Source organism: Mesocricetus auratus, unplaced genomic scaffold, assembly GCF_017639785.1.
Source record: "Mesocricetus auratus isolate SY011 unplaced genomic scaffold, BCM_Maur_2.0 Super-Scaffold_100038, whole genome shotgun sequence".
NCBI classification, from domain to species: Eukaryota; Metazoa; Chordata; class Mammalia; order Rodentia; family Cricetidae; genus Mesocricetus; species Mesocricetus auratus.
The window spans coordinates 11,411,401-11,438,189 of NW_024429216.1; the positions used below are offsets into that span (position 1 = coordinate 11,411,401).

The 26,789-nt window shown below is 56.5% G+C and overlaps 2 protein-coding genes across 2 annotated transcripts; one reads left to right on the forward strand and one right to left on the reverse strand.

Annotated features, from left to right (window-relative positions):
• Positions 1-2,221: 2,221 nt before the first annotated feature.
• On the forward strand, positions 2,222-22,540 carry Meiosin (meiosis initiator). The gene is given in 14 exon segments (XM_040734683.1): positions 2,222-2,374; positions 5,059-5,129; positions 8,742-8,832; positions 14,478-14,577; positions 15,339-15,464; positions 16,266-16,502; positions 17,404-17,509; positions 17,994-18,091; positions 18,500-18,655; positions 18,972-19,024; positions 19,746-19,909; positions 19,911-20,204; positions 20,727-20,816; positions 21,732-22,540. Coding segments are annotated over 14 exon segments (1,899 nt in total). The 5' UTR covers positions 2,222-2,230; the 3' UTR covers positions 21,901-22,540.
• On the reverse strand, positions 22,464-26,037 carry Six5 (SIX homeobox 5). The gene is made up of 3 exons (XM_040734682.1): positions 25,208-26,037; positions 23,693-24,497; positions 22,464-23,586 (listed from the first exon to the last, which is right to left on the reverse strand). The coding sequence occupies exons 1-3, from the start codon at positions 25,988-25,990 to the stop codon at positions 22,997-22,999; spliced, it is 2,178 nt and encodes a 725-aa protein (XP_040590616.1). The 5' UTR covers positions 25,991-26,037; the 3' UTR covers positions 22,464-22,996.
• Positions 26,038-26,789: the final 752 nt, after the last annotated feature.

The following is a 26,789-nucleotide window of genomic DNA, read 5'->3' on the forward strand; positions in this document are numbered from 1 at the left end:
ACGGGCGGCCATGGACTACAGCTCCCGATACGCAGCACGGTCCCTGGGAGGCGGAGGCGGAAACCAACAAGGAGGGCCGAGAAATAGAACTACTCGAATTCCCAGGAGGCAAAGGGCGCACAGCTGCGCAGGCGCAGCAAATTCACCCGCGAGGCTCTCTGGGAAATGGAGTCCAGCCGGCCGGCTCCATTTTGGCCCGAGGCCCTTGAAAAGGGAATTGAAGCTATTTCAAAAGGGACGTTTGTGAGGGATGGAGAGTTGATAAAGAAAAAAAAAAAGACTTATTTATGTTATTTAACAATTGATAATATATGCGGTTTTCCAAACTCTCCCATTCTTCAACCTCCATCTCACACCCCACTTTGGCCTGCCGCTACCTCCTAATACACAAATAAGAAGAACAAGATATTGGAGTGAGGAAATTCCAGGCACTATGTTTATATACCAGGTAGAGCAGAGCGTCCAGAAAGTACCCTGGTTAGGCAGCTGTTGGCACTTCAGGAGGATGGGGATGGAACAGGAGTGGGTCAGGTATCCTGGCACTCGGAAGCCACAGAATACTGAGTGTTACACAGCTCAGGTAGAAAGGTATCCTGGAGCTCGGAAGCCGAGGATACTGAGTGTTACACAACTCAGGTGGAAAGGCATCCTGGAGCTCGGGAGCCAAGGACCACCACAGGTTGCAGTAAGCTTGGCAGCTTACAGCCCAGCCTCAGAGAAAGGCTTCTCCGGTGTATCAGCTCCACTCCGGCAGGACAGTGTCTTCCAGCTGGGGATGTTCGCCCAGTGTAGCAGTTTTGCTCGCAGGAGGTTTCTCAGGGGAAGTTGCTACAGTTCAGCTCTGCTCCTGGAGAGCGGAGAGCGGGAGCCGGGAGCAGAGTGTAACAACTCTGCTCTGCCAAGGGAGGTTTCCCGGGGAAGTGTTACGGCGCTGCTGGCTCTGCTCTGCCCAGGGTCTCCTCTGCTCTGCCGCTGCAAAACAAGATCTTCACCCAAAGCTCATTGAAGGGGTTTATTGGGAGGGAAGAATCTAGGAGAGTGGCAGGGGACAGCCAGGTAGCACCAACAGCCACAAGCTGAACAGACACAGGGTTTATATAGGGCTTCCAGGGTGGGGATTGGTCAGATTTCAATGCTGATCTCAGATTGGCTAGAGCTCTGCTCAGGGATTGGTTGGTTTTCTGCACAGGATTAGGGTCAGATTTGGCTCTGGTTTCAGGGTCAAAGTGTGTTTCTTTCTCTGGTCCTTTTTAGCCTTTTGGCTCCAATTTTAGGGCCAGGGTGCATTTCTTTCACTGACTCCGATTCCAGGGGCAAAGTGTGTTCCTTTGGCACTGGTTTCAGGGTCAGGGTACATTTCTTTGGTTGTGGTTGCAGGGCCCAAGTGTGTTTCTTTGGCTCTGCTCAGGGTGTGTTTCTTTGACTGGTCCCTTTTCCCTACAGCAGCTAGAACAGTATTGAGTTCATGCTCTTTGACTACTTTGGACTACCCTAGCAAGAACTAGCCCACGTTTCTAGAAGGGAAGGTGAAGGTGAACATAGATTAAGCCTCTCGGTCCACATCGTAACTCTGAGCAGTTACCCCGAGGCACTTGCCATAGCTAGGTGTCTAAAAAAGTGTCTGAACATATGCACGCGCACTCACACACACACACACTCATGCACACTCACACTCACACCTCCCATATCGGTGTACGTGAGAATGTGTTTTCATTGATGTCATTTACGTGAGCGGATGTGGGAAGTCGTTGATTTCCCCCCTCCCACTACGAGTCCCAGGGACGGAGCGCAGGGCGGGAGGCAGCAGGGGCGTTTATCCACGGAGTCACCTTACCAGCCCCAGAGAGCCTTTAAAAATGCACAGTCTGGGATGGCCGTGGTGTCCACACCTTTAATCCCACCACTCGGGAGACAGAGACCGGCGTGTCTTCGTGAGTTTGAGGCCAGCCTGGTCTACCTACATACTGAGTTCAAGGCTGTGAGCGTCCCCCAAGTCAAAAAAACAAAGATGAACAAATAAGCCTGGTCTACAAAGTGAGTTCCAGGGCAGGCTCCAAAGCTACAGAGAAACCCTGTCTCGTAAACAAAAAACAAGAAAAAACCAAAAGGGCTGGGCTGAGATGGCACTGGCAGCCTGCCCGTCCCCGTCCCGGAGGAGCACGAAGCTTTCTCCCTGCCTGCTGCTGCAGGGATCGGCCAGGGCCGGGCAACAGGGCGGTGGGCACTCAGAATGCCTTTTCCCGCCCTCTGCCCCACCAGGCATTGCAACATGGTGCTGGAGAACGTGAAGGAGATGTGGACCGAGGTCCCCAAGAGCGGCAAGGGCAAGACGACGACGCCCAAGCCTGTCAACAAGGACCGCTACATTTCCAAGGTGGGTCGTCGTGGCCTCTTCCCTCCGCGAGGGGCGAGAGGCTGCTCGCGCCCTGCGAGTCCCGCCCCACGGGATGGAAATGAAACAACCCTGTGGATTTCGTTGTTGTTTGTTCCCGACGGGCTTGTCTGCCCTTGGGTGTCGGGAACCAGGCTGTCTCGGGCACAGGACGTGTGTGAGCACATGAGGGACAGCTCTGCTCCATCTACGTGCGAGCCGGCTTAGACAGAAACCACGCACTGCGGCGGGGGGATCCTCTGGCAATTTGGGGGCACAGATGGGAAAGATGGCCTGCTTATTGTAAAAGGGCGGTGGGGACCCCGCCTCGCCCCTGACTGTTCACAGCGGGAGTGCCGACGACACCTCACTCTCCCTCCCGAGACCCCGGGGCGGGCGAGTCCTGCTAGTATCCAAGGGCAATGGGCCAGGGGGCGGGGCGAGGCCAGGGGTCGGGCCGAGGCCAAGGGGGCGGGGCCTCAGGAAAAGGCGGGTGGTGGAACGAGAGCTGATTGGCCGGCGCTCGGGAGCGGGGAGGAGGAGCGCCTGTCAGAGCCGCCAGCTGCCGAGCGCGCGTGCGCGCGCGCGCCGCCCCGCCCCTTTTCAACGCCTCCTCGGCTGGCGGGGGGCGGGGCCCCGGCACCGCGTGGCGGGAACGTGGAGGGGGCGTGGCCTCGCGTCAGGCGCTCCGGCGAAGTCGCCTCGCGCCCTGCCATTCCCTCGCTCGCTGGCTCGGGGCGGTCCCCACGGCATCCCCGGGGCGCGCGGGAGCCGCTGTCCTCGCCCGCTGGGCGGCCCAGGCATGGGCCCGGGCGTCAAGCCAGAAGCCGAGCCTTCTCGCCACTTTGCAAGTCTTGAGGCGGGTGCTGGTGGCCCCGCGGGGTGTGGGGCGGGGCGGGGAGCTTGGAGACCCCGGGGTGGCACTGGCGAGGGCGGCCGCCTCCTCGGGGGCTCCAGGGGTGGAGCAGGACCCCCGAGCCTGAGGCAGCTTTGAGGCCAGGCCTGGGTCGTGTGTGTGTGTGTGTGTGTGTGTGTGTGTGTGTGTGTGTGTGGCAGGGGGCGCATGGCGGGCGGGGAGGCGGCGCCGCGCAGGCTGAAGCTGGATTTCTGGAAAGTTCTTTCCCAGTGGCGTTGGAGACGCGGAGCCTGCTCTTTGAGGCTCGGCTTTTGGAATCTGAAGTCGGGTGACCCGGGGGTTCCAGAGTTAGCATGCGGAGGGGCGGAGACCTGACTGGACGGGTCGGGGCTTTGCCGGCGTCCGTCCCTGGAGAGACTGTTGGGGTCCGAAAGTCGGGGGTCTGCGGGCCGGCTCTGAGAATTAACTTGGAGGCCTCGAGTTGCCCCCACTGATGGTACCCGGGCGTCGACTTCACAGTCCTAGGTCCCACTGGGACGGACGCACTCGGGAGATCTACGTTTGCTAAGGAGATCGCAGTTTAAGGAGCTGTAGGGACGGTTTTGGAGTCTGCAGACATTTATTGTAGGACATGAGACGCTTTTTTTTTTTTTCTGTGAAGGGGGTGAGTTTTGTTACGGAGGACCCTGGATAGTCTTCCTATTATGATTTTGGGCTTTTCGGCATTACGGCTTGTGGTTTGAGCTGGGTGTGGTGATTCACACATAGGATATTTCATGAGCTGGAGTCCAGCCTGGACTACATAAGCCTGAACTAAGTCTGCTGAGACCCTGTCAGAAAAAAAAAATAAGAAGAAAGAAAGAAAGAAAGAAAGAAAGAAAGAAAGAAGTGTGGTTTGTGATCTTGGTGTTAGGATTAAGGTCCTATTTGAGGGTCAATAGTCAAATTTCGCACATCCAGGATTTTCAGGGTTTGGAAGCACCTTTGGGGAATTTGGCCCTTACTTTGGGATTTTATTTACTTATTGGTGGTTTCGTGGTGTTTTTTTTTTTGTCTTTTTGTTTGTTATTGTTTTTTTGAGAGTGTGTCTCACTATGTAGATTAAAGGGGTGACCACTAAGCCTGGCTCACTTTAGGGTTAATTATTTATTTATTTATTCTATTTTTGTGTGTGTGTAACTGGAGTAGGTCAGAAAAAGGTATCAGATCCCATGGAACTTGAGTTAGAGACAGCTGTGAGCCACCATGTGGGTGCTAGGAATCAAATCCAAGTCCCCTGGAAAAGCAGTCTGTGCTCTTAACCACAGAACTATTTATCTAGCTCTCGCTCTGGGATTTAAAAGTCAGTTTTCATCTGTTAGTAACACCATCTAGCCGGGAGGGATAGAGCCAGGTGAATCTCTGTGAGTTCAAGAGCAGCCTGATCTACATAGGGAATTCTAGGACAGCACGAGCTACATAGATAGACCTTGTCTCAACCCCCCCACCCTTTCTAGGGGTCTCAAGCCATAGTTTTCAGTCCAGAGAGTTTGTATTTCAGCCTTCGGTATCCCATTATCGATGCCTGAATTCTGAGATCAATGTCTGGGAATTTGCTCATTTTAGTTTTAGGTCCAAATTTTGGGAGCTTAAATTTGCCATTTGGGATTCGTGGTCCTGTATTTAGAGTTTAGGGTTTTAATTTAGATCCCTGTGCCCATAGTTATGACCTATTTTAGGATCTCTGAGTGCTTTTAAAGATGCACCGTGGGGGTGGGGAGGGGTGTGCGATTTTTGTCCCATTCATTCTGGAGTCCCGAAGGTCACTAACAATTTGTTTCTCTCTGTGCAGATGTTGGGTTCCGGCAGCTACATGTGTTTCCCTGAGGAGCTGAGAGCTAGTCCTTTGAGTCCTACTGACAGGTAATGGTCCTCACCCCCCCACCACACCACACCCCCACCCCCAGTGTGGTTTTAGCCTCTCTGAACAGAATAATAGTAACAACACAATGTTACGAGATACTTAACGTTTCCAGATTGTTTATTTAGTCCTTTGATTGTATCTAGTAACCATTTAAGCCACCTGACAAAGAAGCAGAAGGGAATATTCCCGCCATTTTCCAGAGAGGGTTCTGAGGTGATTTCAGGGTTTGATGTTCTTGGGTTTTTCTGTTTGTTTGTTTGTTTGTTTGTTTGTTTCCAGTGCTGGATGTGAACCCAGGTCCTTATGGTGTGAGGTGTTAAGGAACTTTTTTTTTAAATCAGTATACTCCCAGTCTGATGTTCTTTCCTTTTTCTTTTAATTTTCTGCTTTGTTTTGTGCGTGCAATGCCTGTGGAGGTCAGGAGAGGGCACAAGATCTCTCTAGAATTGCTGTACAAAGAGTTGTGAGCCATTTTGGGGGTGCTGGGATTGCAACCTGGGCCCCCCTGTCAGAGCAGCAAGTGCTCTTAGTTGCTGAACCATCTCTCCAGCCCCTCTAATTCTGAAGTTCTTGAATGTTCTTTCTTTTATTCACACCTTACTCACTCACCCATCATCACTTATAAAATGTTCGGAATCTTTTGGGTGCTGGGGGTGAGAGGGAATGCTAAAACAGCCCTCAGGGCCACATGCATGATAGACAGGCAACGCTTTACCACTGAGCTATATCCCCAGCTCAGTGACAGAGGTTGCTTCAAGCCGACTCTCCCTAGGAAGGCAGGATGACTCCTAGCTGCTCAAGTCCATATCCTGCCTGCTTGATCACCCCCACCCCAACCTCTTTTCAAGACTTACTGAGTTAGTCATGGTAACTTCTTAGGTGAACCTTGGTTCCACCGTCCCTTTCAGTGGGAGAAATAGGCTCAGCCTCTCTGAACAACACAAACAGAGGGAGAGGAGAGGCTGCCCAAAGGACAGTTGAGGAACTGCTTGCTACCAGAGAGGGGGAATGGGATGTTGGTTAAGCAAAAACAGCAATTATCAACAGGTCATTCAGTAATCTGTGTGCCTCATAAGTTATCACCCCTAAGTCCTAAATAATTTTGAGAAATGACTGTACCCTCTTTTTTCAGCTTCTCTGAGACAAGGTTTAGTTCTATTCTGGGTTGGCCTTAAATTCGTAACAGTCCTTCTGCCGTACATGCTCAAGGGCTGGAATTATAGGTGCAAGCCATGCAAGGACATAGATGAATAAGATCTGGAAGATGGCTTGGTGGACAAAGTGCTTGCTTGCCAGGCAAATCACAAGGGTGTGAGTTTGGTCCCCTGACACCCACATGGGAAAGCAGGTGCAACAGCGCATGCCCGTGTGCTCAGGGAAGGTGGGGACGGGGGTGGGGTGGGGGGTGGGAGGGGTTCTTAGCCCTTCTGAGTCTGGCTGAATCTGTGAGCTCCAGGTTGAGAAAGAGACTGTTCATAACGTAAGGTTGGGAGTGACTCAGAAAGACACTAAATTTGGACCTCAGGCCTCTACACCACACACACACACACACACACACACACACACACACACACACGTGCACACACACATGGGGGGCGGGGTGATGATAAAGAGGCCTAAATGATGAGTTTCATGCTTTGCTTTCTCTACCTTGAGGCTCTTATTAAGCAAGGCACCCGCATTTTCATTGATAGTGTCCCCTCACACTTCACATGGCTCCCTCTGATCCGAGTTGCTGTCTCGTGTGTCACCGTGGTTGAGCTCCTTGTTTCTGACTGGACCCTCAGCTCCAGAAGAACTGCTTGCCCTTTAGGCTCTTGTCCTTGTCCCTCACAACTCCTGACACACAGTAGGTGCTTGCTAACTACTGCTGAATGAGTGGGTGAGAGACGTTTGTGACATTCACCGACTTGTTCTATGGAAAGGGAGGGGTGTGGCACTACGTGTGGAAATCAGATGACAACTTGCAGGGCTCAGATCTTTCCCTCCACCACGCAGGTTCCAGAGACGGAGCCCGGGCCGCCAGGCCTGCCCACGGGCGCCCGCACACAGGGAGCTCATTCAGGCCTCTGTCTGCCCCACCCCCCCCACCCCACTTTCATTGCTCCTTTCTTCTTTTTTCTTCTTCTTCAGTGTCTGGGGTGGGATCAGGTGTCTCAGGCCGACTAGGCAAGTGAGCCACACCCCTTGCCTCTCTCACTGCTAATTCTTTACCCTTGTTTTGTTTTTGTTTTGGGGGCCTTTTTTTTTTTTTTTGGTTTGGGTTTTCCCTTTTGTTTTCACTTTTGAGACAGGGTCTCATGTGTCCCAGCTAACTGTAAAAACCACTGTGTAATTTAGGATGACTCTAAACTCCTGAGTCTCCTGCTGCCACCTCCCAATGCTGGGATAACAGGCCCTGCCAGCATGCCCAGCTTCCACTGGTGAATTCTAAGACCCCTGAGTCACACTCTCAGCCCAGAAAGATGAGTATACCCCCCCACACAGAGTCCGGTCTCCCCACAGGAAGAGCCTAGAGAAACTCTCCCTCTCCATGTGAGGCTCAGCGCCAAGCCCGGGGGAACAGTGCATTACGGCCAATCGCAGCTCACCCTGCACCTGTGACTGAAGGGTTGCTTTGTTGTGGACAGGGCACAGCCATTTGGGGGGGGGCGGGGACAAGAGGAAGGTGTGAGGAGAACTGGTGACAGGTGCCCTGTGAGCCGTGGGTGCTGTGTAACTTGGGAGAGGAAGCCCTCATCTTTATGGCTCCACTCAGTGGTGTTCTGTGTGCGTGTGTGTGTGTGTGTGTGTGTGTGTGCGCGCACACACGCTAGCATGGGTACCTCATGAATTATGCAATTGGGGATCAGGCCCTGGAAGTTGCCTTTAGCAAACACACACTAAGTTTCCAGAGTGTCAGAGCCCAGTGCCTGTGCCAGGGACACAGTGACAGTGATGAGCTGCAGGGACACTGCTCACCCACCTTGTGTGGTGAGAGTCGTCAGTGTGAAAGAGGCAAGGGAACACTAAGACAGAGACCAGCGGGGCCAGAGAGGAGAGGACGCTGTGAGACACACAGAGGCTTGTCGTGCACACTTGTAAGCCCAGGGCTTGGGAGACTACAGCAGGGGGACTGCTGAGTGAGTCCTTTCTGGGCTGCATAACGAGACCCTATCTTTAAAAAAAAACAGCCCAAATTGCTCCTTAGCAAGGGGTGACAGTCAGATTTGTGTTTAGAAAAGCTCCTGCTGCCTCAGAAACTATAGATGCAGGAGGCCAGATGGGAGGCTGGGAGTCCTGTGAGGATTTGAAGATGGCCATGCAAAGATTAGGGGTTAGCAAGCAGTTGGGGGGTGGGGGTGGGCAAGATTTGGGGACCTATTTGTCTAAGAGATAGAGGAAAAGAATACATTCTGACGATGCCCGAGACTCTGTCTTGGGTGTCCCAGAGTGGGGTTGAGGACAGCCTTGACATGAGACTGAAGGTTTGGGAGCAGGTAGCAGACCTTTAAAGCTGTATGTGGTGGCTCACGCCTGTCATGTTGCACTCAAGAGGCTGAGGCAGGAGGATCACATCACCTTGTCTCCAAAAGCTACACTTAACCAAAATTGGCTCTCATCCCAAACAGGAAGGATAAGAAGAACCACACAAACAAGCTTCGGGAGCTGGCCTTGCTGATCCCTGTGACCATGAAGAGCAGAAACAAGAAGCACACCAAGGTGTGGGGCCTGAAGGAGAGGAGGCGGGTGGGAGGAAGGGTGTCCAGAGCAGTAAGTGGGGCCCTCCTAGGAAATCCACGCAGGCCCTCTCAGTGATGGGTGGCAAGCAGGGGGCGGTCTTGCTCTGAGCAGGAGTTTCTGGGAGTTCATGATCCACCGGGGTTCTTTTCTTTAGAAGCCAGGTCCTCACCCAGTCAACAGGCACTGCTCCACCGAGCCATACTCCCAGCCCTGTGGGTTCTTTCAGGGTAAGAGGTGGGGCGGGTGGAGCAGGGGCCGGAGACAGCTCAGTCAGCACTGTTCCTCAGGCATGAGAGCTTGAGCTCCATGACAGAACCCACAGAAAGCTACGTATCATGAAATGTCTTACTGCACGCTTGTAGTGGGTCAGCCAACCTAGCCTAATCAGCCAGTGAGCTCAGGTCACGTTGAGAGACTCTGTTTCTGAGAGAGAGAGAGACAGAGACAGAGAGAGAGAGAGAGAGAGAGAGAGAGAGAGAGAGAGAGAGAGAGAGAGAGAGGGAAAACACCACAGTGGACAGCCCCTGAGGAATGACACTGAAGATGACCTCTGACCCGACATGTGTGTGCACACTGGCCCCCACATGAACGTGCACACACACACGCGCACACACACACACACACACACAGAGACAGAGGCAAAGGGACTGGGAGTGGACACGTGGAGGCAGAGGTCACAAGCAGAGCAGAGCCCTGCAGCCTCACAGCTGCTGCCTGAGGCTCCTCCGTCTCTCAGCCCCAGCTTCTCAGTTGTTACAAGGAAAGAATAAGCCGGCCTAGTGGCCCACGATTTTAATTCCAATGCTCAGCAGGCAGAGGCAGGCGATCTCTGTGAGTAAGAGGCCAGCCTGCTCTACAGAGTGAGTTCCAGGACAGCCAGAGCTACACAGAGAAACCCTGTCTCGAAAAACCAAAACAAAATAAAAAGAGGAAAGATCATTTCGATTACTGAGCAATACTGCAAGACAAAAATAATGTCTTGGCCTGCAGTTTATCAGCAGAGCTCTTGCCTATCATGTGCAAGGTTCTAGATTTCATCCTTGGTTTGGGGGTGAAGTACAGACGGAAGAAAGCTGTGGCCTTTCATTCTAGCACATGGGAGGCTGAGGCAGGAGAATTGCAAGTTCAAGGTCTGTCTGGTCTACAGCATGGGCAGCTTAGCGAGCCCTCGTTTCAAAATACAAATGTAAGCAGAGGACTGGGGAGGTAGCTCAGAGGTAGAGGCTTGCCTTGGGCACACAAGGCCCTGAGTTCAGAGAGAGACTCAGGGGAGAGTGCATTATCTTTTCCTTTGGCAACTTACAAAGGCCTCACACCCAGCAAGCCATCAACAAAGTCTTTTCAGGGCTCCTCTGTTCTTAAATGGTCTCCCCACCATTGACCTTCCTGCCTCCCTCTTACAAAGATCCTCATGGCTGTCTTGGGCTCATGTGGGTAATCTCAAGTAATCTCTCCATCTCCAGATCTTTAACTCAGTGACATCTGTAAGTCCCCTTGCTCTATAAGGCAGCCTATTCACAGGCATGGGACTAGGATGTGGCTGCCTTTGGGACTGGGATGTGACAATGGGGGAATTTTCCTGTGTCGTCAAGCATTTGCATATTTGGTGTGTACAGGTCCTGTCACAGGAGCCCGGGAAGCCATGGATGAGACACATTTCCTGCCCTCAAGGAATGAGTCTGATAGTCTACGACTGACGAGATGTCCACCTCCTTTGGAATTATCTCTAGGGCTGTCTTTTTTTTTATCTTTAAGTTATTTTTTAAATTTTTTTATGTGCATAGGTATTTCCCGAATGTGTGACTATTACAGAAGAGGGTGTTGGATCTCCGGGAGGTGGTTGTGAGCCACCCATGGGTTCTTGGAAGAGAGCCTGGGTCCTCCAGAAGATCAGCTAGAGCTATCATCTGATGACCCAACTCTCCTGCTCTAGTTCCCCACCTTTTTCTTCTTCAATAATTAATGTGTTTGTAGTACCAAGCATTGAACCCAGGGCCTTGTGTATACTAGATACACACTCTTCACTGAACTATACTTGTTCCTGAGAATAGGCCTCACTAAACTGCCTAAACTTGGAGTCCTTTACCTCTACCTCCTGAGTGGCTGGGATTCTGGGTCTGTATCCCCAGGCCTGGTTTCCTTCTACTTTTCTTTGTGTTGTCTTGGTTTTTTTATGACAGGGTTTTTCTGTATAGTCCTGACTGACCTGGAACTCACTTTGTAGACCAGGCTGGCCTCAAACTTAGATCCTCCTGCCTCTGCCTTCTGAGTTCTGGGATTAAAGGCGTGCACCACAAACGCCTGGCCCCAATGAGCTATCTTGCTAGCCGAGTTTCCTCATTTCTGATGCCCTTTGGGTGGAGAGTTCTACCAGGGCAAGGACTCCAAAGGATGACTTCCTAGCATCCAGCCTAGAGCAGATATGATTAATAACTGTTGCTCCCAATTTACTGTGAATTCCTGGAATCAGACCCCAAATGTGGAGTATTTTAAATACACCTCCTTTAAAAACTAGTTTTAAATTGTTTATTTGGTGCAAGTGTCATGACACAGTTGCAGAGTCAGAGGACAAATTGAGAGGGAGTCAGTTCTCTCATGTGGGCTCTAGGGAGTGAACACAGGATGTCAGATTTAGTGTCCTTCCCTGACAAGCCATCTCACAGGCCTACCTTCTTTTTTCACTTTGAGACAGTCTTTCTACATAGTTGTGCTTGGCTTGGTACTTGCTTTATAGCCCAGAGTGGCCTCAAACTAATGGCAATCTTCAGCTTCTGGTGTTGTGACTATAGGCCTGTGCCACCACTCCTGGCAAGGCTGTGAGAGATATATGGACATGCTCACTTTTGGGGGGTGGGTGTTGGGACAGTGTTTCTTTTTATAGCCCTGGCTGTCCTGGACTTGGCTGTGTAGACTTAGCTGGCCTCGAACTCAGAGATCCACCTGAGTGCTGAGATTAAAGGTGTGAGCCTCCATACCGGGCAGCATGCTCACTTAAAAAAGTTTCTTATGTCTATTTACTCTATTTTATATGTATGAATGTTTTCCCTGAATGTATGTATGTGCACCGTGTGTGTGAAGGTCAGAAGAGTGTGTCAGATCACCTGGAATAAGAGTTACAGGGAGCTGTGAGCCTTCCATGACATGGCTGGGATCCAAACCCACGTCCTCTGCAAGAGCAGCAAATGCTCTTAACTGCTGAACCAACTCTCTAGCCCCTGGAAATGCTCACCCTTTGGTTTAAGAAATTCATGAAGAAGGCTGGGCATGGTGGTTCACGCCTTTAATCCCAGCACTCGAAGGCAGAGGCAGGGGGATCTCTGTGAGCTCAAGACGAGCCTGGTCTACATAGACAGCTAGAGCTATAGAGGGAGAAACAAAATAGGCCTGGCGGTGGTGACGCACGCCTTTAGTCCCAGCACTCAAGAAGCAGAGGCAGGTGGATCTCTGTGAGTTCGAGGCCAGCCTGGTCTATGGAGTGAGTTCCAGGACAGTCAGGGCTACACAGAGAAACCCTGTCTCAAAAAATAATAAAACGAAACAAAAAATAAAGAAAATAAAACAGACCAGCCACAAAAACCTATGTGTTTAAAAAAGAAGAGGGGAGGTGGGGGTGCAGTGAAAGAGAATGAGGACACATCACTCTAAAGGCCTGTGCCCAGTCATTCAGTCACTCAGGGTTCAGCAGATGTTTGTTGATTAATTCTGTTGTAACTGGAGATGGTCTCTGAGGCTTCACCTTCTAGTTGTAGCTGCCAGATCATGTTCCTAAAGCACCAAGACTGAGCCTTCTAGCTGGGTATGGAGGCCATGCCTATAATTCCAACACCTGGGAGGCTGAAGCAGGAGGGTCAGTTCGAGGCCAGCCTGAGGTACATAGTGAGAGCCTGCCTCAAAAACAAACCAGAAACGGCTTTCTATCTGAAGTCAGGGCTGGAGTCCAACCACCTTTGCTTGTTCCTCCTCCTCCTCCTCTCCCTCCTCCTCTCTCTCCTCCTCCTGCTCCTCCTCCTCCTGCTCCTCCTCCTCTTCCTCCTCCTTCTTCTTTCTCCTCCTCCTCCTCCTTTTTTAATAGGGTTTCACTGTGTAGCCCTGGCTGTCTTGTCCTGGAACTTGCTCTGTAGACCAGGTTGGCCTCGAACTCAGAGATCTGCCTTCCAGGTGCACTCTTTTCTCTTTCAATCCCTTGAAGATAATCTTTGAAGGTAATCTCATTCAAGCACTGACTAAGGCCTTTTTAAAATTGTGTGTGTGTGGTATGGTGTGTGTGTGTGGTATGGTGTGAGTGAGTGTGTGTGTGGTATGGTGTGTGTGTGTGTGGTATGGTGTGTGTGAGTGTGTGTGAGTGAGTGTGTGTGTGGTATGGTGTGTGTGAGTGTGTGTGGTATGGTGTGTGTGAGTGTGTGTGTGAGTGTGTGTGTGGTATGGTGTGTGTGAGTGTGTGTGGTATGGTGTGTGTGAGTGTGTGTGTGTGAGTGAGTGTGTGTGGTATGGTGTGTGTGAGTGAGTGTGTGTGGTATGGTGTGTGTGAGTGAGTGTGTGTGTGGTATGGTGTGTGTGAGTGTGTATGGTGTGCGTGAGTGTGTGTGTGCGTGTGTGTGCGTGTGTGTGTGTGTGTGTGTGTGTGTGTGTGTATCTGGGAGGGTGGCAGGAGGGTTCTTTCTCTCAGTCCTTTTCTTGCCTCTCTCTCTTTCTATGGAGTCTTGCTATGTAGCCTGTATTGTCCTGGAATTCTCAATCCTCCTGCCTTAACCTCCTAAGTACTGGGACTACAGGAGTGTTCTAGCATGTCTGGCTGATAATTTGAAATGATTTTTGTGTTGGCTTTTAGTTTTGTATCTCCTGTAGCAGCTCAGGGGGTATTTCGTGGCAGTGGTGGGCAGGCAGTGTCTGCCCACTGACCAGAAGCACCCTGCTGGGTGCTGTGAGAAATCCGCTGCTTTAAAAGCCCCCGGCTGAGCCCCCTCCATTCTCTACCTTTGGGATACAGAGATGAGTTAGCGAATGCCCTGCCTCAGCTAGCTCAAGGTCAAAGGGACGAAGAACATGAAACAGACAACAGAAAGCAGTGGGCTGATATGGAGGTGGACAGAAGGCCAGGCTGATAGAGTGCTGGGGTGTGGGAAGCTGACCCGGCCTGGGCAAGATGGTCGGAAGGGGAGGGGACTGTGCTGCAGTTGAGAGGAGGCAGGTGAGAGCGCCTGTGGGGAGAGGAGTGAGAAGACCAGATCGGGAAGTAAGCGTGAGCAGAGGGCCTGCTGCCAGAACCCAGCATGCACGCCAATAACGGGGACCAGGCAGCAGGCTGCTCCCTCAGATTCCAGCTCTGCCACTCTGTTTCCTTGTCTTCAGCTGGCTCTCTAGGACAAGCTAGGGGCTAGACAGCAGAATGGGTGAAGCTCTGCCAATAAGGCTGCTGGGGTATGCGTGGAGAGTGAGCTGTGAGGTACTCCCTGTCTCTGTTCCCCAGGAGTCACTCACACTGTCCTGAGCCTGATCTTGTACAAGTCAGGGTCTTACAGAAGGCATCCTAAGCTGGCTTCAAATCATGGTCCTGCCACCTCTGCCTCTCGTGGAGCCCAGGGGGCAGATGGGCAGTGTGCCCACGAACAACCCTGTCTCTGCAGAAGGAGATCCTGCTGCGAGTCCTGCACTACATCCAGTACCTCCAGAGAAGCATCGACTCGGCCAAGGCTCTGCTCAGACTGCACGGCAGCAACAGCAAAGGTGGGTCTGTGGGTGAGCAGCTCACTCCCAGTGCCTCTGTGCCGCATGTCTTCCCAAGTGTCAGGGAAACCAATCGCCGTCAGCGAGGTGAGCAAGGTGCTGTAGGAGAGCCAGCTGTGACGGCTCACACCTGCTACTCCAGCACCCAGAGGCCAGCCTGGGCTACAGAGCAAGACCCAGTCTCAAGGAAACAAAGCAAAACATGGATACTGTGTTTTGGAGTTTGGAGGAGGAATCCTGAGAGCTTGATCTTCAAGGACAGCACAAGGAAACCCTGCCAACTGCAGAACCACTCTGACCAAGAGCGTGTGGGCATGAGGAAACAGGGAATGTTCAGGACAGGCTGGGTGAGCAGGGGGTGAGGTCTGAAGGGAGAGCAGAGCAGTCTTAGAAGATTGGACCAGGGAACATCGTGCTCAGATTAGTTTGCTTTCGTTTTTATTTTTCCTTTGGTTTTTGTTGTTGTTTCGTTTGTCTTGTTTTGTTTTTGAGACAGACTATTGCTGTATAGCCCAGACTGGCCTCAATCGTGCAGTAACCCTGCCTCAGCCTCCGAAGTGCTGGGATGACACATGTATGTTCTTATGCCTTCCTGCCCTATCCTTTGACCTCTCGGCTGTGCAGCCATAGACCTCAGTTTCCTTGTTTGTAAAGTCTGCCTGAAGACCTTCCCACCTCCAGGGTCGGAAAGCATTGTCTGGGAGGAGGAGAGTGTGCAGGACCGAGAGTGGGCTCTGATCTGCTCCCTTCTCCACTCCCAGGACTGGGTCAGAACCCATCTGCTGGCCCAACCCGGCGGAGACACTCCACCCCCCCCAGCTCTCAGAAGTCATGCCTTTGGGGCACCTGCTCGAGACCCCGAAAGAAGAAGTTCACCCGAGTGTCAGGTACATGTGGCCTCTGGAGGCAGGACAGGGTGGTGCTGTTGCGGAGTAGGCTCCTCCTGTAGGGACTCACTGGGCTAAGTCCTCCAGTTTTTGCCTGAGTCCACTCCCAGGCTTCCCAGGGGGCTCTGAGGCATAGGGTGGCCTTCATTCCCTCCTCATTGGGACAGGCACCAGTCCAGGCCCTCTCAAGGTTACAGAAAAGCCTGAGCAGACACTGCCAAGCAGTGCTCCTATCAGAAGCTCTGCAGGGCCCAGGAAAGGATGCTGCTGTCATCATTTACTGTCCTTGACCTAGTGCCCAGGGGAGGTGGGCTGGGAGGAAGACCCAAGCGCAGAGGCCAGGAGTCCTGGCTCTAGCCCAGCCTCGCCATCCCCTCACTCCCTCCCCTTAAGGCCCTCCGTGTCAAAAGCCCGTGGAATGGCACTATGGCCGACCTGATCACTTGTTTCTAGTCATGGCTGCATGATGCGGGTGCCCTGCACCTGGCGGGACAAGAAACGCCAACACAGCTGCACGTTGGAAGTGCTTAGAAACTTCCTGTGTGTGCCGTGTCCCCAGAACGCTGGCGCCGTTGGCCTGGTGTGCAGTGTCCCCTCACAGTGCATGCCCTGTCGGAGCTGAGGCATGTTGACTCACTTGGCTCAGGAGGAGCTGGGCACACCTGATGTGCTGGCGAGCGCTCAGGCCAGGCAATTCTCTGGGATGGGACAACACACAGCACACGAGTTCCCTCCATGAACCAAATTCTGAGGCACCCCTGTGTCCCCACAAAGCCCCTGACTCGGTCTCTGTTCTCTCAGAGCGCCCCACCTGGCCTCAGAAGCCTCGCCGCTCTCTGGCGCTGGACCAGCCTGAAAATGTGGCCACTGAGCATCCAGGTCAGAAGGAAGAAAATGGGGAAAGTGCCACCTACCCAAGAGACCTCAGCCCTGGCACCCACCCCACAACTGCACTGTCCCTGTCGGAAGGTGATGGAGGAGGGGCCCAGCTGGTGTTCCTGGACGTGGCTCAGAACGTGGTGGCCTACGACATCCCAAGTTGGTGCCTTTCCTCAGCAGGGACTTTCTGTTCTATGTGCATGGTTCCGTGTCGGTCCCGTCGTGTGTGTACACGCCCGTGTGCATGTGTGTGCTCTTTCACAGTCCCAGCAACAAGGCATGCAGCACCGAATGGGATGACTCCACCTCTCTCGCCATGGGGCATTCACCCATAGCTTTCCTTTCTTGTGTAGGGCTCTGTAAGGGAGACACGGTCAGGTCATCCTTGAGTGTAAGCTTCAGGCCTCACTCTGGGGCTGGAGGAACGCATGCCTCCTGGGCTTCTCTGAGGAAGCCGGACAGAGTGGAGAAGGGGTGGAAACACCTAAAAAGGATGGGAGAGCAGACAGGAGTGTGGCCTTGGCCTTGCACTAGCTCTGAGTGCCGAGTGCCCAGCTCTCCATCATGCTCCTGTTGTTCATGTCCCTTCTGTAGGCCATAGCACGGTAGTGACCAAGTTCTCAGTGCAGTGATGGACTCCCCGTGTTTCCCAGGCCACCCAGACTGGGCGCTAGAATGCCCTGGTCTCAGGGGGAGCGTCCCTTCCTGCTGGCTATATGACGTGGGCTCCACCTGCCACTCACATAGCAGTGACGGAGTAACTATTGGCCCAATGCGTTGTACTTCAGGAAAGACCTGCAGGGGGACAGGGCCAGCGCACCTCTGTGCCACCACTGCTGTCCTGCATTTTTACTCCATGGTAAAGATAGAATCTTCAGTGCAGCTCCCGGAAGAGTGTGAGGCAGTGTGTGGTGACTCGGGCACCACAGCCTCGGGGTCTGGTTGGTATGGGAGGAGGAAGGCTGGTGGCAGAGTCTGGCTCCTATCGCTCCCTGTCTTGGGGCCCTGGAATGTGGCTCACATACAGTCATAGTCACCTTACTCTGACACCCCCCTCCAGGTGATCATGGTGCAGGGGCCCCGGATGGTGAGCCCGACACTGACGTGAAGGCTCAGAGCAGGGTTCAGAGGTCCTATCTCCTGACCAGGGCACAGCCCTGTCTAAGGTAAGGAACCCAGGGTGTGGGTGGCTGGGGATGAGGTGTCTTTGCATCCTCTGCCCTCAGAGCTGCTGCAGGCTCCCATGCAGGTCTGCGCTGTCACCCTTGCTCCCCTTGCCTCTGCCCCTCCCAGCCTGCTCTCACCCAGCAGGAGCGTCTCTATTTCAGTGTGGCTGTCCCCGCACTGCCTGCTCCAAGCTTGGGGCTCTGGGCCCTCCACTTGGAGCATCTGCCTCTCTGATTCGCCTGGGAAAGCACCCTCTCCTATGAGCCCTCTGGTCTTCTGGAACACTCCACCACGGGTCCCCTCTGTTGTCAGCGTCTGCTTGCCAGCTTGGTTTTCCTCACAAGATGTTGAGACTCCTTAAGAATAGAAGAACCCCAGCCGACTAAGTTTCTTGGGGTTGTGTAGAGTTGGCCATGTGAGCTCCACAAGTCACAGCTGAGCTCAGCCCAGGGCTCTGTCTTCCTCTGACTCCAACTCTCATAGGCAGAAGCTATTCTTGTGCACTTCCAGTGAGAGAGACAAAGAAGCTTCAGACATTGACCCCTGGCTTCCTGCGTGGACCTCAGAGGACAGCCCCAATGGTGATTACAGCTCCTCTTCTTGTAGGCTCTGAGCCCTGTGAGCCTTCCTCTCCAGAGGAGGGTTGGGGATCTGCTAAGCACAGGGATGGCAAACATACTCTGCCTATCATCACTCTGCCCTGATTGCTATACCAGACATTGCTAATCAATCCCTGTTTTCATGAGCCAGCCACTGCAGAGCCTTGTAAACACAGAAGCTGTGAGTCACGGCATTCCGTCTGCTGGCCCTGGCACACCGTAATGATGATCTTTCCTTTTTGTTGATGTATTGCCAGGCAATGTGCAATTAATGTCCTCAACCACCAGGACTCTGAATGACAGTGTCCTTTCCCCCAGTGTCTGACGTTAACCCTTGAGCTGCCGCTGCACTAGGGTTGGCCACACTCCTGAGTGTCATGATCCTTTCAGGAAGCCCACTGGCCTCAGGATCTTCCCAGATGAGTAACTGGCATGTGACCAACTACCTGAGTGAGATCTTAGGGTTCAGCTCTTCCCTCTTCAGCACCCCAAGCAAAATCCTGCCAGATCATGTCCTGGAGGACGGCAGCTACTTTTTGACTGAAGGTGGGCTGCCAAAGTGGGAGGAGCTTCATTCATTCATAAACCATGGGGACCCCTAACCACCAAGTACTTGGGCCTGAACTGGGCCTAATGGATGCCCAGAGGGCCTTGAGGGGCCCATAGTTCCTCCCGGCACCGGGGCCACTAAGTCATGTAGCGAAGGGAAGGTTCCAGAAAGCTGCCATACTCACAGCTGGTCTGTCAGTGAGACTTTGACATAAGTTAGGAAATCCCAAAGGGGAGAGAGTCAGATGTGGGAACTGGGGCTAGCCGGGGTGCTGTGAAGAGGGGGCCTATCCTGCCAGCCCTCTGCTCACAGGTCTCCTGGAGTGTTCGCCTGCTGCCTGTGAACTGGAGGGCCCCCAAGAGAAGGTAAGCTCCATCCTCCTGGCCTGACCCCCTCACTGAACGTCCCACACCTCCATCCTTCTGAGTGACCAAGTTTGTCCTCACCACGCACCTTTGAGCTTCCCACTGCCTGTGAGGGGCCTGGGGAAGGCCTGCCTAAGATTACAGCTACGTCCCAAGCAGGGTGGAGACCTTCAGTGACTTACCACTCATGGCGGAGCCACGCCCCTGAGTACATGCATGTTTAGTGTGTCTGTGTGTTTGGCACGGGGGCTATTGGATCCCAGACTGCCCTGAAAATCAATCCTCTTGCCATAGCCTTCAGAGAGCTTGGACTACAGGAGTGTACCAATTTATCTGGCCAAATAGTCTCAATTCTCTGAACATGGAGTTTACTCAGTGGGTAGTCAGGCCTCATGGTGTCTGGAGCTCATGAAGAAAAGCCCCGTTGGTGTCATCTGGTTTTGTCTTTGCCTCCAGCTCAGCCACAGGAGGGAGCAGGAGGGAGGGAGAACCAGCCAGCAGGCACTGGTGCTAAGGCCACACACGTGTCCTCCAGCTGAGACGTCTGTGTCCCTGTTCTAGTCCAAGTTCCTCGTGTGAATTGATGCCACGGGGCCCCTGGTTGGGGCCTTTGAATGAAGGCTCCTGAGTTTCCTGGGGTGTGGAGACAGACTAGGGTGTTTGACCTGTGCTGTCTGTAACCTGCACACCCTGTAGTCAGCGTCTTCCTCATCTGATTCAGGACACTCCCCCCGAGGGCCCTGCAGCCCCACAGAACTTGCAGTCCTCAGTGTCACTGGACCACTGCTACCTGCCGCAGAGACAGAACACCCAGGTGCTGTCCAGCAGCAGCTCCAGCTCTGAGTCCACAGACACGGAGTCCCTGTGGGGACAGGAGGTGAGAGGGAGGCACCCACCCAGGGAGGACAGGGGTCTTCTTCCTCGCTCAGTCTCCTGTCCGGCAGCAGGCCAACCCTGTGGGCTTACAGATCCCCAGTGACGAGGACAGAGACTACACATGGACTCCTACCTGCCAGTCTTCTGGCCTGCTGGCAGCTGGCAAAAAGACCAAGAAGGTGCAGGCAAGCCAGGGCCCTGTGAAGCCCAAGGACAACAGGAAAGCCTGCTCTGGCCAGCTGAAGAAAAAGTGTGTTAATGGCTTCATCATGTTCTGCAGGATGAACCGGAAGCAGTACATCCGGTGGGTGAGGGCACCTGGGTTTTTAAAAGTATAAAGAGGTTACCATTCCCATGTGTACCCCCAGACCATGTGACCCCTACTGCTTTGCCTTCCCGTCCTGTGCAAGACCCAAGCTCGAGCTTGAGGCACCAGAGAAAAGGAAATCCATTGCCTCTGTCACCTCCACTTGCTTCTGGGCTGAATCAGTCCTGTCCCTCTCTCCTGAGCTGGGCCACACTGGCGGCAGTTGTCCTCAGGAGGTTCAGGCTCAGTACTGCTGGACGCCCTAGAAGTTTCATCTCTAAACACCCTGGGGGTGACGTAGGCCAGGTGCCAGCCCTGGACCTACCACTGTTGGCTGAGCACCAGCAAGAAGAGACATTGCCTTCATGGAAGAGCGGTTCGTGGGTGGTGGGGAGAGCCCGTGAATGGCGGCTTTGGGGACATCTGTGTCGCTAGAGGGTGCAATGGGGCACTGGAAGAGTGGTGGGAAACCATGACCATGATGTAGTAGTCGCCGTGACCTCCTCCTTCCTGTCCCAGAGCCTGTCCCGGGACTGCATCCACAGCTGCCACCAAGGAGCTGGCTCAGCTATGGCGAGGAATGACTCTGGAGGAAAGGAGACCATACTGGTGAGAAGGATCTTCCAGAGGGCGTGGGGGGAGCCGTGGGCCCCAACCTGTGACCCCATCCTCACTTAGAGCCTCGTGACTTTCCTAACAGGCTGAGGACTGGTGAGACAAATTCCTTCTCTTTGTGCATGTGGTGCATGCGCATGCGTGTGCGGTATGTGTGCACACGCGAGTGCATGCAGAGGCCAGAACAGGACGTCAGATGCCCCTCTCGCTTCTTGCCTTCTTGCCTTGAGGCAGGGCCTCCCCGGATGGGGACTGACCTTTCCAGCAAGCACTTGGGATCTGCCTGTCAATGCGCTCACCCTGGCACACACGGCCAGCTTCAGCTCTTTTTTTTTTTTTTTTTTTTTTTTTGGTTTTCCGAGACAGGGTTTCTCTGTATTGTTTTGGAGGCTGTCTTGGAACTCCCTCTGTAGACCAGGCTGGCCTCGAACTCACAGAGATCCGCCTGCCTCTGCCTCCCGAGGGCTGGGATTAAAGGCGTGCGCCACTATCGCCAGGCTCAAGTTCAGCTCTTTATGAACTCTGGTGACTCAAACTCATGGCCCAGAGCAAGTGCTTATTCACTGAGTGTCTCCGGCCTCGGGGTCACTCGGGGTCACAAGTTTTATGACCTGCAAGTTGACCTGCAGGGTGACAGAGTATCACCTGCAGCGGGAAGGTCTTGGACCTGCTGCCTCCATTTCTGCTCTGCCCCATAGAGCATGTCACTTGGCAGCTTCCCTCTCTTCCCCAGTTCTGTCCCTTCCACCAACTTCAGGGTCCCCCTGGCCCATTTCCAGACTGGCCGACCCTCCGTCTGTGACGCGCACCCCGCAGGTCCAATCCAGATATCAGAACCTGGAGCCCCCGAGAGAGACTAGTGGGGAAGCTGGGAGCCAAGTGTAAGGAAGTCCGTCCCTCTGTCCCCAGCACTAAGGCACGCAGGTTCAGTCGCCAGCACAACCGCATTGTGAAGCGGGAGAGCTCCAGCAGTGAGGAGGACGACGTGGAGACCCCCAAACCCTTCTACCAGCTGCTGGCTGAGAAGGCCCAAGTATGTTTGGGCCTGGCTTCACTGCCCGGCCCTCACTGCCAGTGAGAGGGGCAGCCCCAGGCCCCCCTGGGCCTCAGCAGCCACCCCGAAAGGTCCCCCGCCCCGCCCTCAGCCCCAGAGAGGAAGTATATCTACTGAGCTTGCCGCGAGGAGCCCTTCCCACCTGTTCTTACAGGGTGGGTGTCCCAGATGGGATGCAGAGCTCCCAGAATCCTGTTTCAACCCAGTTTGCTCTCTCTGCATCCTTCCCTGCTGTCTTAAAATGAAGTGGACCCTTTTTACGCGAGGGGGACAGGAGTGCTGTGTCCGGGATCCCTTGGCCCTGGGTGGGCTTTCCACACATCAAACCTGGGAGCCCTTTGCTTCCGAGAGCCCACAGGCATGAATTCAACCCCTTACCTCTGAAATCCAGTCTTGGCATGCGGTGACCCATGTTCATCATTCTACCATTCAGGAGGCCGAGGCAGGAAGTGGGATTTGTAGGCCAGCCTGGGCTATAGAACCCAACCCCACCTCAAAAAGAACCCAAACAAAACGCAAGCCACAGCCTCAGGCTGGGCGTTGTCTAGTTCTCTCTCGGGCTGTGACCCTTACCCCAATGGCTCTGCTGTCTGTTAACTTGACTTTAATTGAAATGGAGGCATAACATGTCCTAGAAAAATAAAGATTTACGATACAAACTAGACGAAGGGGCCAGGATTGCCCCAAGGGACAGGGAACTCTTTGGTCTGGGGCTGGATCCTGGGGCTCTCGTCCAGGGAGGTTGGGGAAGGGCATCCATCACACTGTCCCCAGCAGGAAGGGCTCTCTGGGCCGCACTCTGGCCTGTCCTCCCCGGGGCTCAGGCAGTTCTGGGGACACTGGGCCTAAGTAGTGTTATGGTGAGGGTACTGGCTGGAAGCCAGCCGCCAGGCAAGGCCTTCCTCCGCTAGTACCGGGTAGAGGAGGGCGCCGTGCCCGTGCAGGGGGCAGGCAGGGCTGTAACAGGAAGGGGACCAGCCCTGACGGGCGGGCGGGCGGGCGGCAGCTGATCCGGGTCAGGGTCGCTCTGTGGACCTCAGACAGCACCACTGCACTGGGCTGCGCCTTCCGCCCTAGCACCTTGAGCACCATGGTCAGGGGACGCGGTGGGTCCAGGCGGTCACAGTTCCAAGGGCTCCTCCACAGGCACTGACTGCAGCTGCGTCAGGACCTTGGCCTCAGCCTCCAGCCCCTCATCAACCTCGGTCCCCGCTGTGGCCCCCAGGAGCAGCCCCTGGGGGTCAGGGTCCGGCAGTCTCAGCACGGTGTGGGCGGCCTGCGTGCCCAGCCCCTCTACCCCAGTGCTCAGTTCCAGCCCCGCTGGCCACACTGGCACAGCCGCAGGCGACAGCATCAGACCCTCAGGCGCGGGCGCCGGGAAGCCGGGCAGTAGGCCGGGGGAGTCCGCGGAGAAAGGCAGGCTGGTGGCGGAGGTGACAGCAGGAGCGGCTGGCAGGGGCTGAGCAGGGAGCGGCCCCAGAGAGTGACCCTCCGGGAGGGCGGGGCTGGGGGTCACTGGGAGGCCTCCTTCGGGCACCGGGATGGCCGGCTCTGGCTTCAGGGGCAGGGCGAGGCTGGGGGCGGGCGGCAGGACCTGGGAGACGAGCATGCTGGTGGGGAAGGTGGCGGTGAGGATGATCTTGCCCTGCTGCACAGCCACCCCTGTGACTATGGGGCTGCCGGACACAGGGTTGGCCAGGAGGAAGTTCCCTGTGGAGAGAAGACCGAGGGCGAGATGCCGGGGGCCAGGCAGAGGTGCCACAGGAGTGCGGGGCAGCCACCCGCCCCAGCCCAGCAGCCCGAGTGGAGCGGGTACCTGGGGCGGCGGCCGGCGGAAGCTGCAGTGCGGTCACTCCCACACCCGAGTTTATCAGGTGCACGTTGGCAGACCCCGCCGCAGCGGCCACCTTCACGGGGCTGCCGGGCGCGGCCGCCAGCAGCTGCAGCGGCCCCACGGCCTGCGGCAGCGTCACCACCTGCGAGGTGGGCACCACCTGGGGCAGGCTCAGCAGGGCCGAGGTGGGGCTCAGGCCCGCGGGGTACCCAGCAGACGGGGACACTGGCACCACCTGAGGGGCGGCCGCGGAGGGCACAGCTCCCGGGGGCAGAGAGAAGGTGGGGGCGGGCGGGGGGCCCGGGACTACCTGGGGCAGGGCCCCCGGGACTTCCTCCCCGGTGGCCCCGGGAACAGCCCCCTGAGCCCCCTTGGTCTCGGGAGCCTCGGGCGGAGTCTCCTCCAGCCGAACCTCTCCGGTCTGAGGGTCCAGGACCAGGGAAGCCCGGGCGTCGCTGGCTCCCTGGGCGCTGGGCTGCGGTGCAGGCGCGCCGCCGCCCCCTGTGAGCAGCAGGGGCCCCAGGCTGGAGGCGTCCCCGAGGGCCAGGCTGTTGATGATGACTGGGCCGCCGTTGAGGAGCACGGCCGGGGGGCTGCCGGCGGCCAGGAAGCTCCCGTTCACTAGGATGGACGAGGAGGCGGCGCACGTCGAGGGAGGGGTGGCCCCCGCGAGGAAGACGGGGCTCTGGGTGGGGGCCTCGGCCGCCGCGGGGGCCACGCCCCTCTCCAGGTCCTCCGGGCTTCGGCTGGACTCGTCTTCAGTAGCGGGGTTCCCTTCGGACTCGCTGGCGGGGAAAGGGCCGAGTCTCAGGGCTCAAGACTGCCCCGCCGCAGCGGCACAGGCGACCCGGGCTCCGCTCCACTGTCTGAGCGCTGGAGAATCCCGCACGGACCCCAGAACCTCCGCAGCACGGCGGGGAGGCTAACCGAAGGGACGCTTCCCGTCGCCTCGGCCTGCAGCCGAGCACCCAGGCTGCCCCGAGTCCCCGGGGTCAGCAGGCGCGTGGCCGCAGTGAGGCGGCAGCCTTTACTCCAGTTCTTCCCCCCTTCCCGCCCCCGGGGCGTCGGGGACCAGCGCTGGAGGCCAGGCGCTGGGGTGGGAGGGGAAGGGTTAGGGTTACAAGGGAAACCGGAGCCGGGGAAGGTTCACGTTTCACAACAAAGACAGCCAACACACCACGCTGTTTGGGCCGGAGGAGGCGTGGGGGTGGGCGTAAGCGACGGCCACCGGGGGCCAGGCCGCACGGGTCCCCACCCTGGGGGCCTTAGACAAAGCCGCTGCCCCTCCAAGGCCACCCCCCTTTGTCACTGCCCCCCCAATCCGGGCACAGCGGCCAGAACCTCTGCCCGTGGGGCAGCGGTGCCCACAGGACCCGGGGCGTGCCGGGTCTCCGCGCTCAGCCCGTGCGCTCGCCAACGCCGGGGGCACACAGGGTCAGGCGCGCAGACTCCAGCGGGCACCGAGGCGGAGGGAGGGAGGGCCGGTCCCCTCACCTTTTTGCAGGGCGCTCCGCCGCCGGTGCCAGTCCGGTCGCGCTGTCGCCGGTTCTTGAACCAGTTGCTGACCTGCGTGAGCGAGAGGCCGGTGAGCGTGGCCAGGCGGCGCTTCTCGTCGGGCGTGGGATAGCGGTTGCCGCGGTAGCAGGCCTTGAGCGCCGCGCGCGAGCGCTCCTTGAAGCAGTAGACGGTCTCCTCGCCGTCCCAGATGGTCTTGGGCAGGGGGAACTTCTTGCGCAGCCGGTATTTGTCCACGGCGCCCAGCGCGCGGCCGCGGGCCCTCTCGGCCTCGTGGTAGCGCGCACGCAGGTAGAGGTCCTGCAGGAAGGCGTGGTGGGCGGCGGGGAAAGGGCGGCTCTCGAGGAGCCGGTAGAGCTCGGCGTAGTCGCCGCGCTGGAAGGCCACCAGGGCCCTCGCGCGCAGCACCGGATCGCTGCCACGTAGGCGCTCGGCCGGGGGCAGAGCGCCCAGGAAGCGGCTCAAGCGGCCGGCGTGGCCGGCTTGCAGCAGCGCCTCGCACACGCACGCCACCTGCTCGGGCGAGAAGCGCAGGCCCGTGGGCGCCTCGGCCGCGGGCTCGGGGGGAGACCCCGGGCCGCCCGGGGACCCTGATTCCGCCGCCGCCGCCTCCCCCGCCCCGGCCGCCGCCGCCGCCGCCTCCCCCTCGGCCGCCTGCAGAGTCTGCAGCAGCCGGCGCGCTTCCTCCTCCTCCTCCTCGGTCGCCGCCGCAGCCTCCCCCCCAGCCGCCGGCCCCGCGCTCGGCTCGGCAGGCGAGGTAGCCATGTTTGGCAACTTTGGGAAGTTCCTCCCTCCTCGGCCGCCTCCCGCGGGCTTCCCCAGCCCCCCTCCCCCGCCCAGCCCCCCTCGCTCCCCCGCGTCCCCCTCGCGGTCTTCTGGCCCCCTCCCGGCGCAAAGGCTCGACTCAGCTCCGCGCTCGGGTCTGTCCCCGGGTCTGTGTGTCCGCCCCCCTCCCCGGCTGTCGGGAGGCTTTGTTTTGCCCTCCGCCTCTGGCCGCGCTCTCGGCCTCCCCCCTGCGTGTGCCTCGGGCTCAGGGCCTCAGTTTCCCCATCGGGGCAACGGAGAAGGGAGTGGGCCGTCCCGGCAGGTTAAGGGCGCGAAGCCGTTTCGATCTCCCGGGTCCCTTCACGGCCCCCCCCTCCTTCCCCATCCCCGCGCCGCGCTCCGCCCCTCGGAATTCCCGGCCCCGCGGGGAGGGGGTGGGTCTGGCAGGGAGGAGGGCGGGGGAGACGCGCTAGAAAGTTTGCGGCAACTTTGCCGAAGCCTCGGCCCGGGCAGCGGATGCGCGTGGCTCGCGCAGGCGTGGTGGGAGGACGGCAGCGGGCGCCCCGCCGGCCCAGCCCCCTGCTCTTCCAAGCTGGAGCAGCACAGCTGGGTCACAGCTGGGCGGGGGCTGGCGGCGCCCGTGGCCGGCTGCTACGCTCCTACTGGCTGGCGGCCTACGCCCCGCCCTTCCTCCCGATTCGTCCGCTCGGCCGCCTCTCGCTCCCGGCCAGGCCATTGGTCGTGTCCCCTGGGCTCTCGGTTGACCTAGCGGGGCTTCCTCCCCACCACAGAGACTCGG

Excerpts from the sequence above, each read along its gene's own strand:
- Six5 (XM_040734682.1), bottom strand. The coding sequence starts at position 25,990 with ATGGCTACCTCGCCTGCCGAGCCGAGCGCGGGGCCGGCGGCTGGGGGG. Across the intron at positions 24,498-25,207 it reads GCGGCGGAGCGCCCTGCAAA|AGCGAGTCCGAAGGGAACCC; the intron begins AAGGTGAGGGGA and ends CCTTTCCCCGCC. Across the intron at positions 23,587-23,692 it reads TCCGCCGGCCGCCGCCCCAG|GGAACTTCCTCCTGGCCAAC; the intron begins GTACCCGCTCCA and ends TTCTCTCCACAG.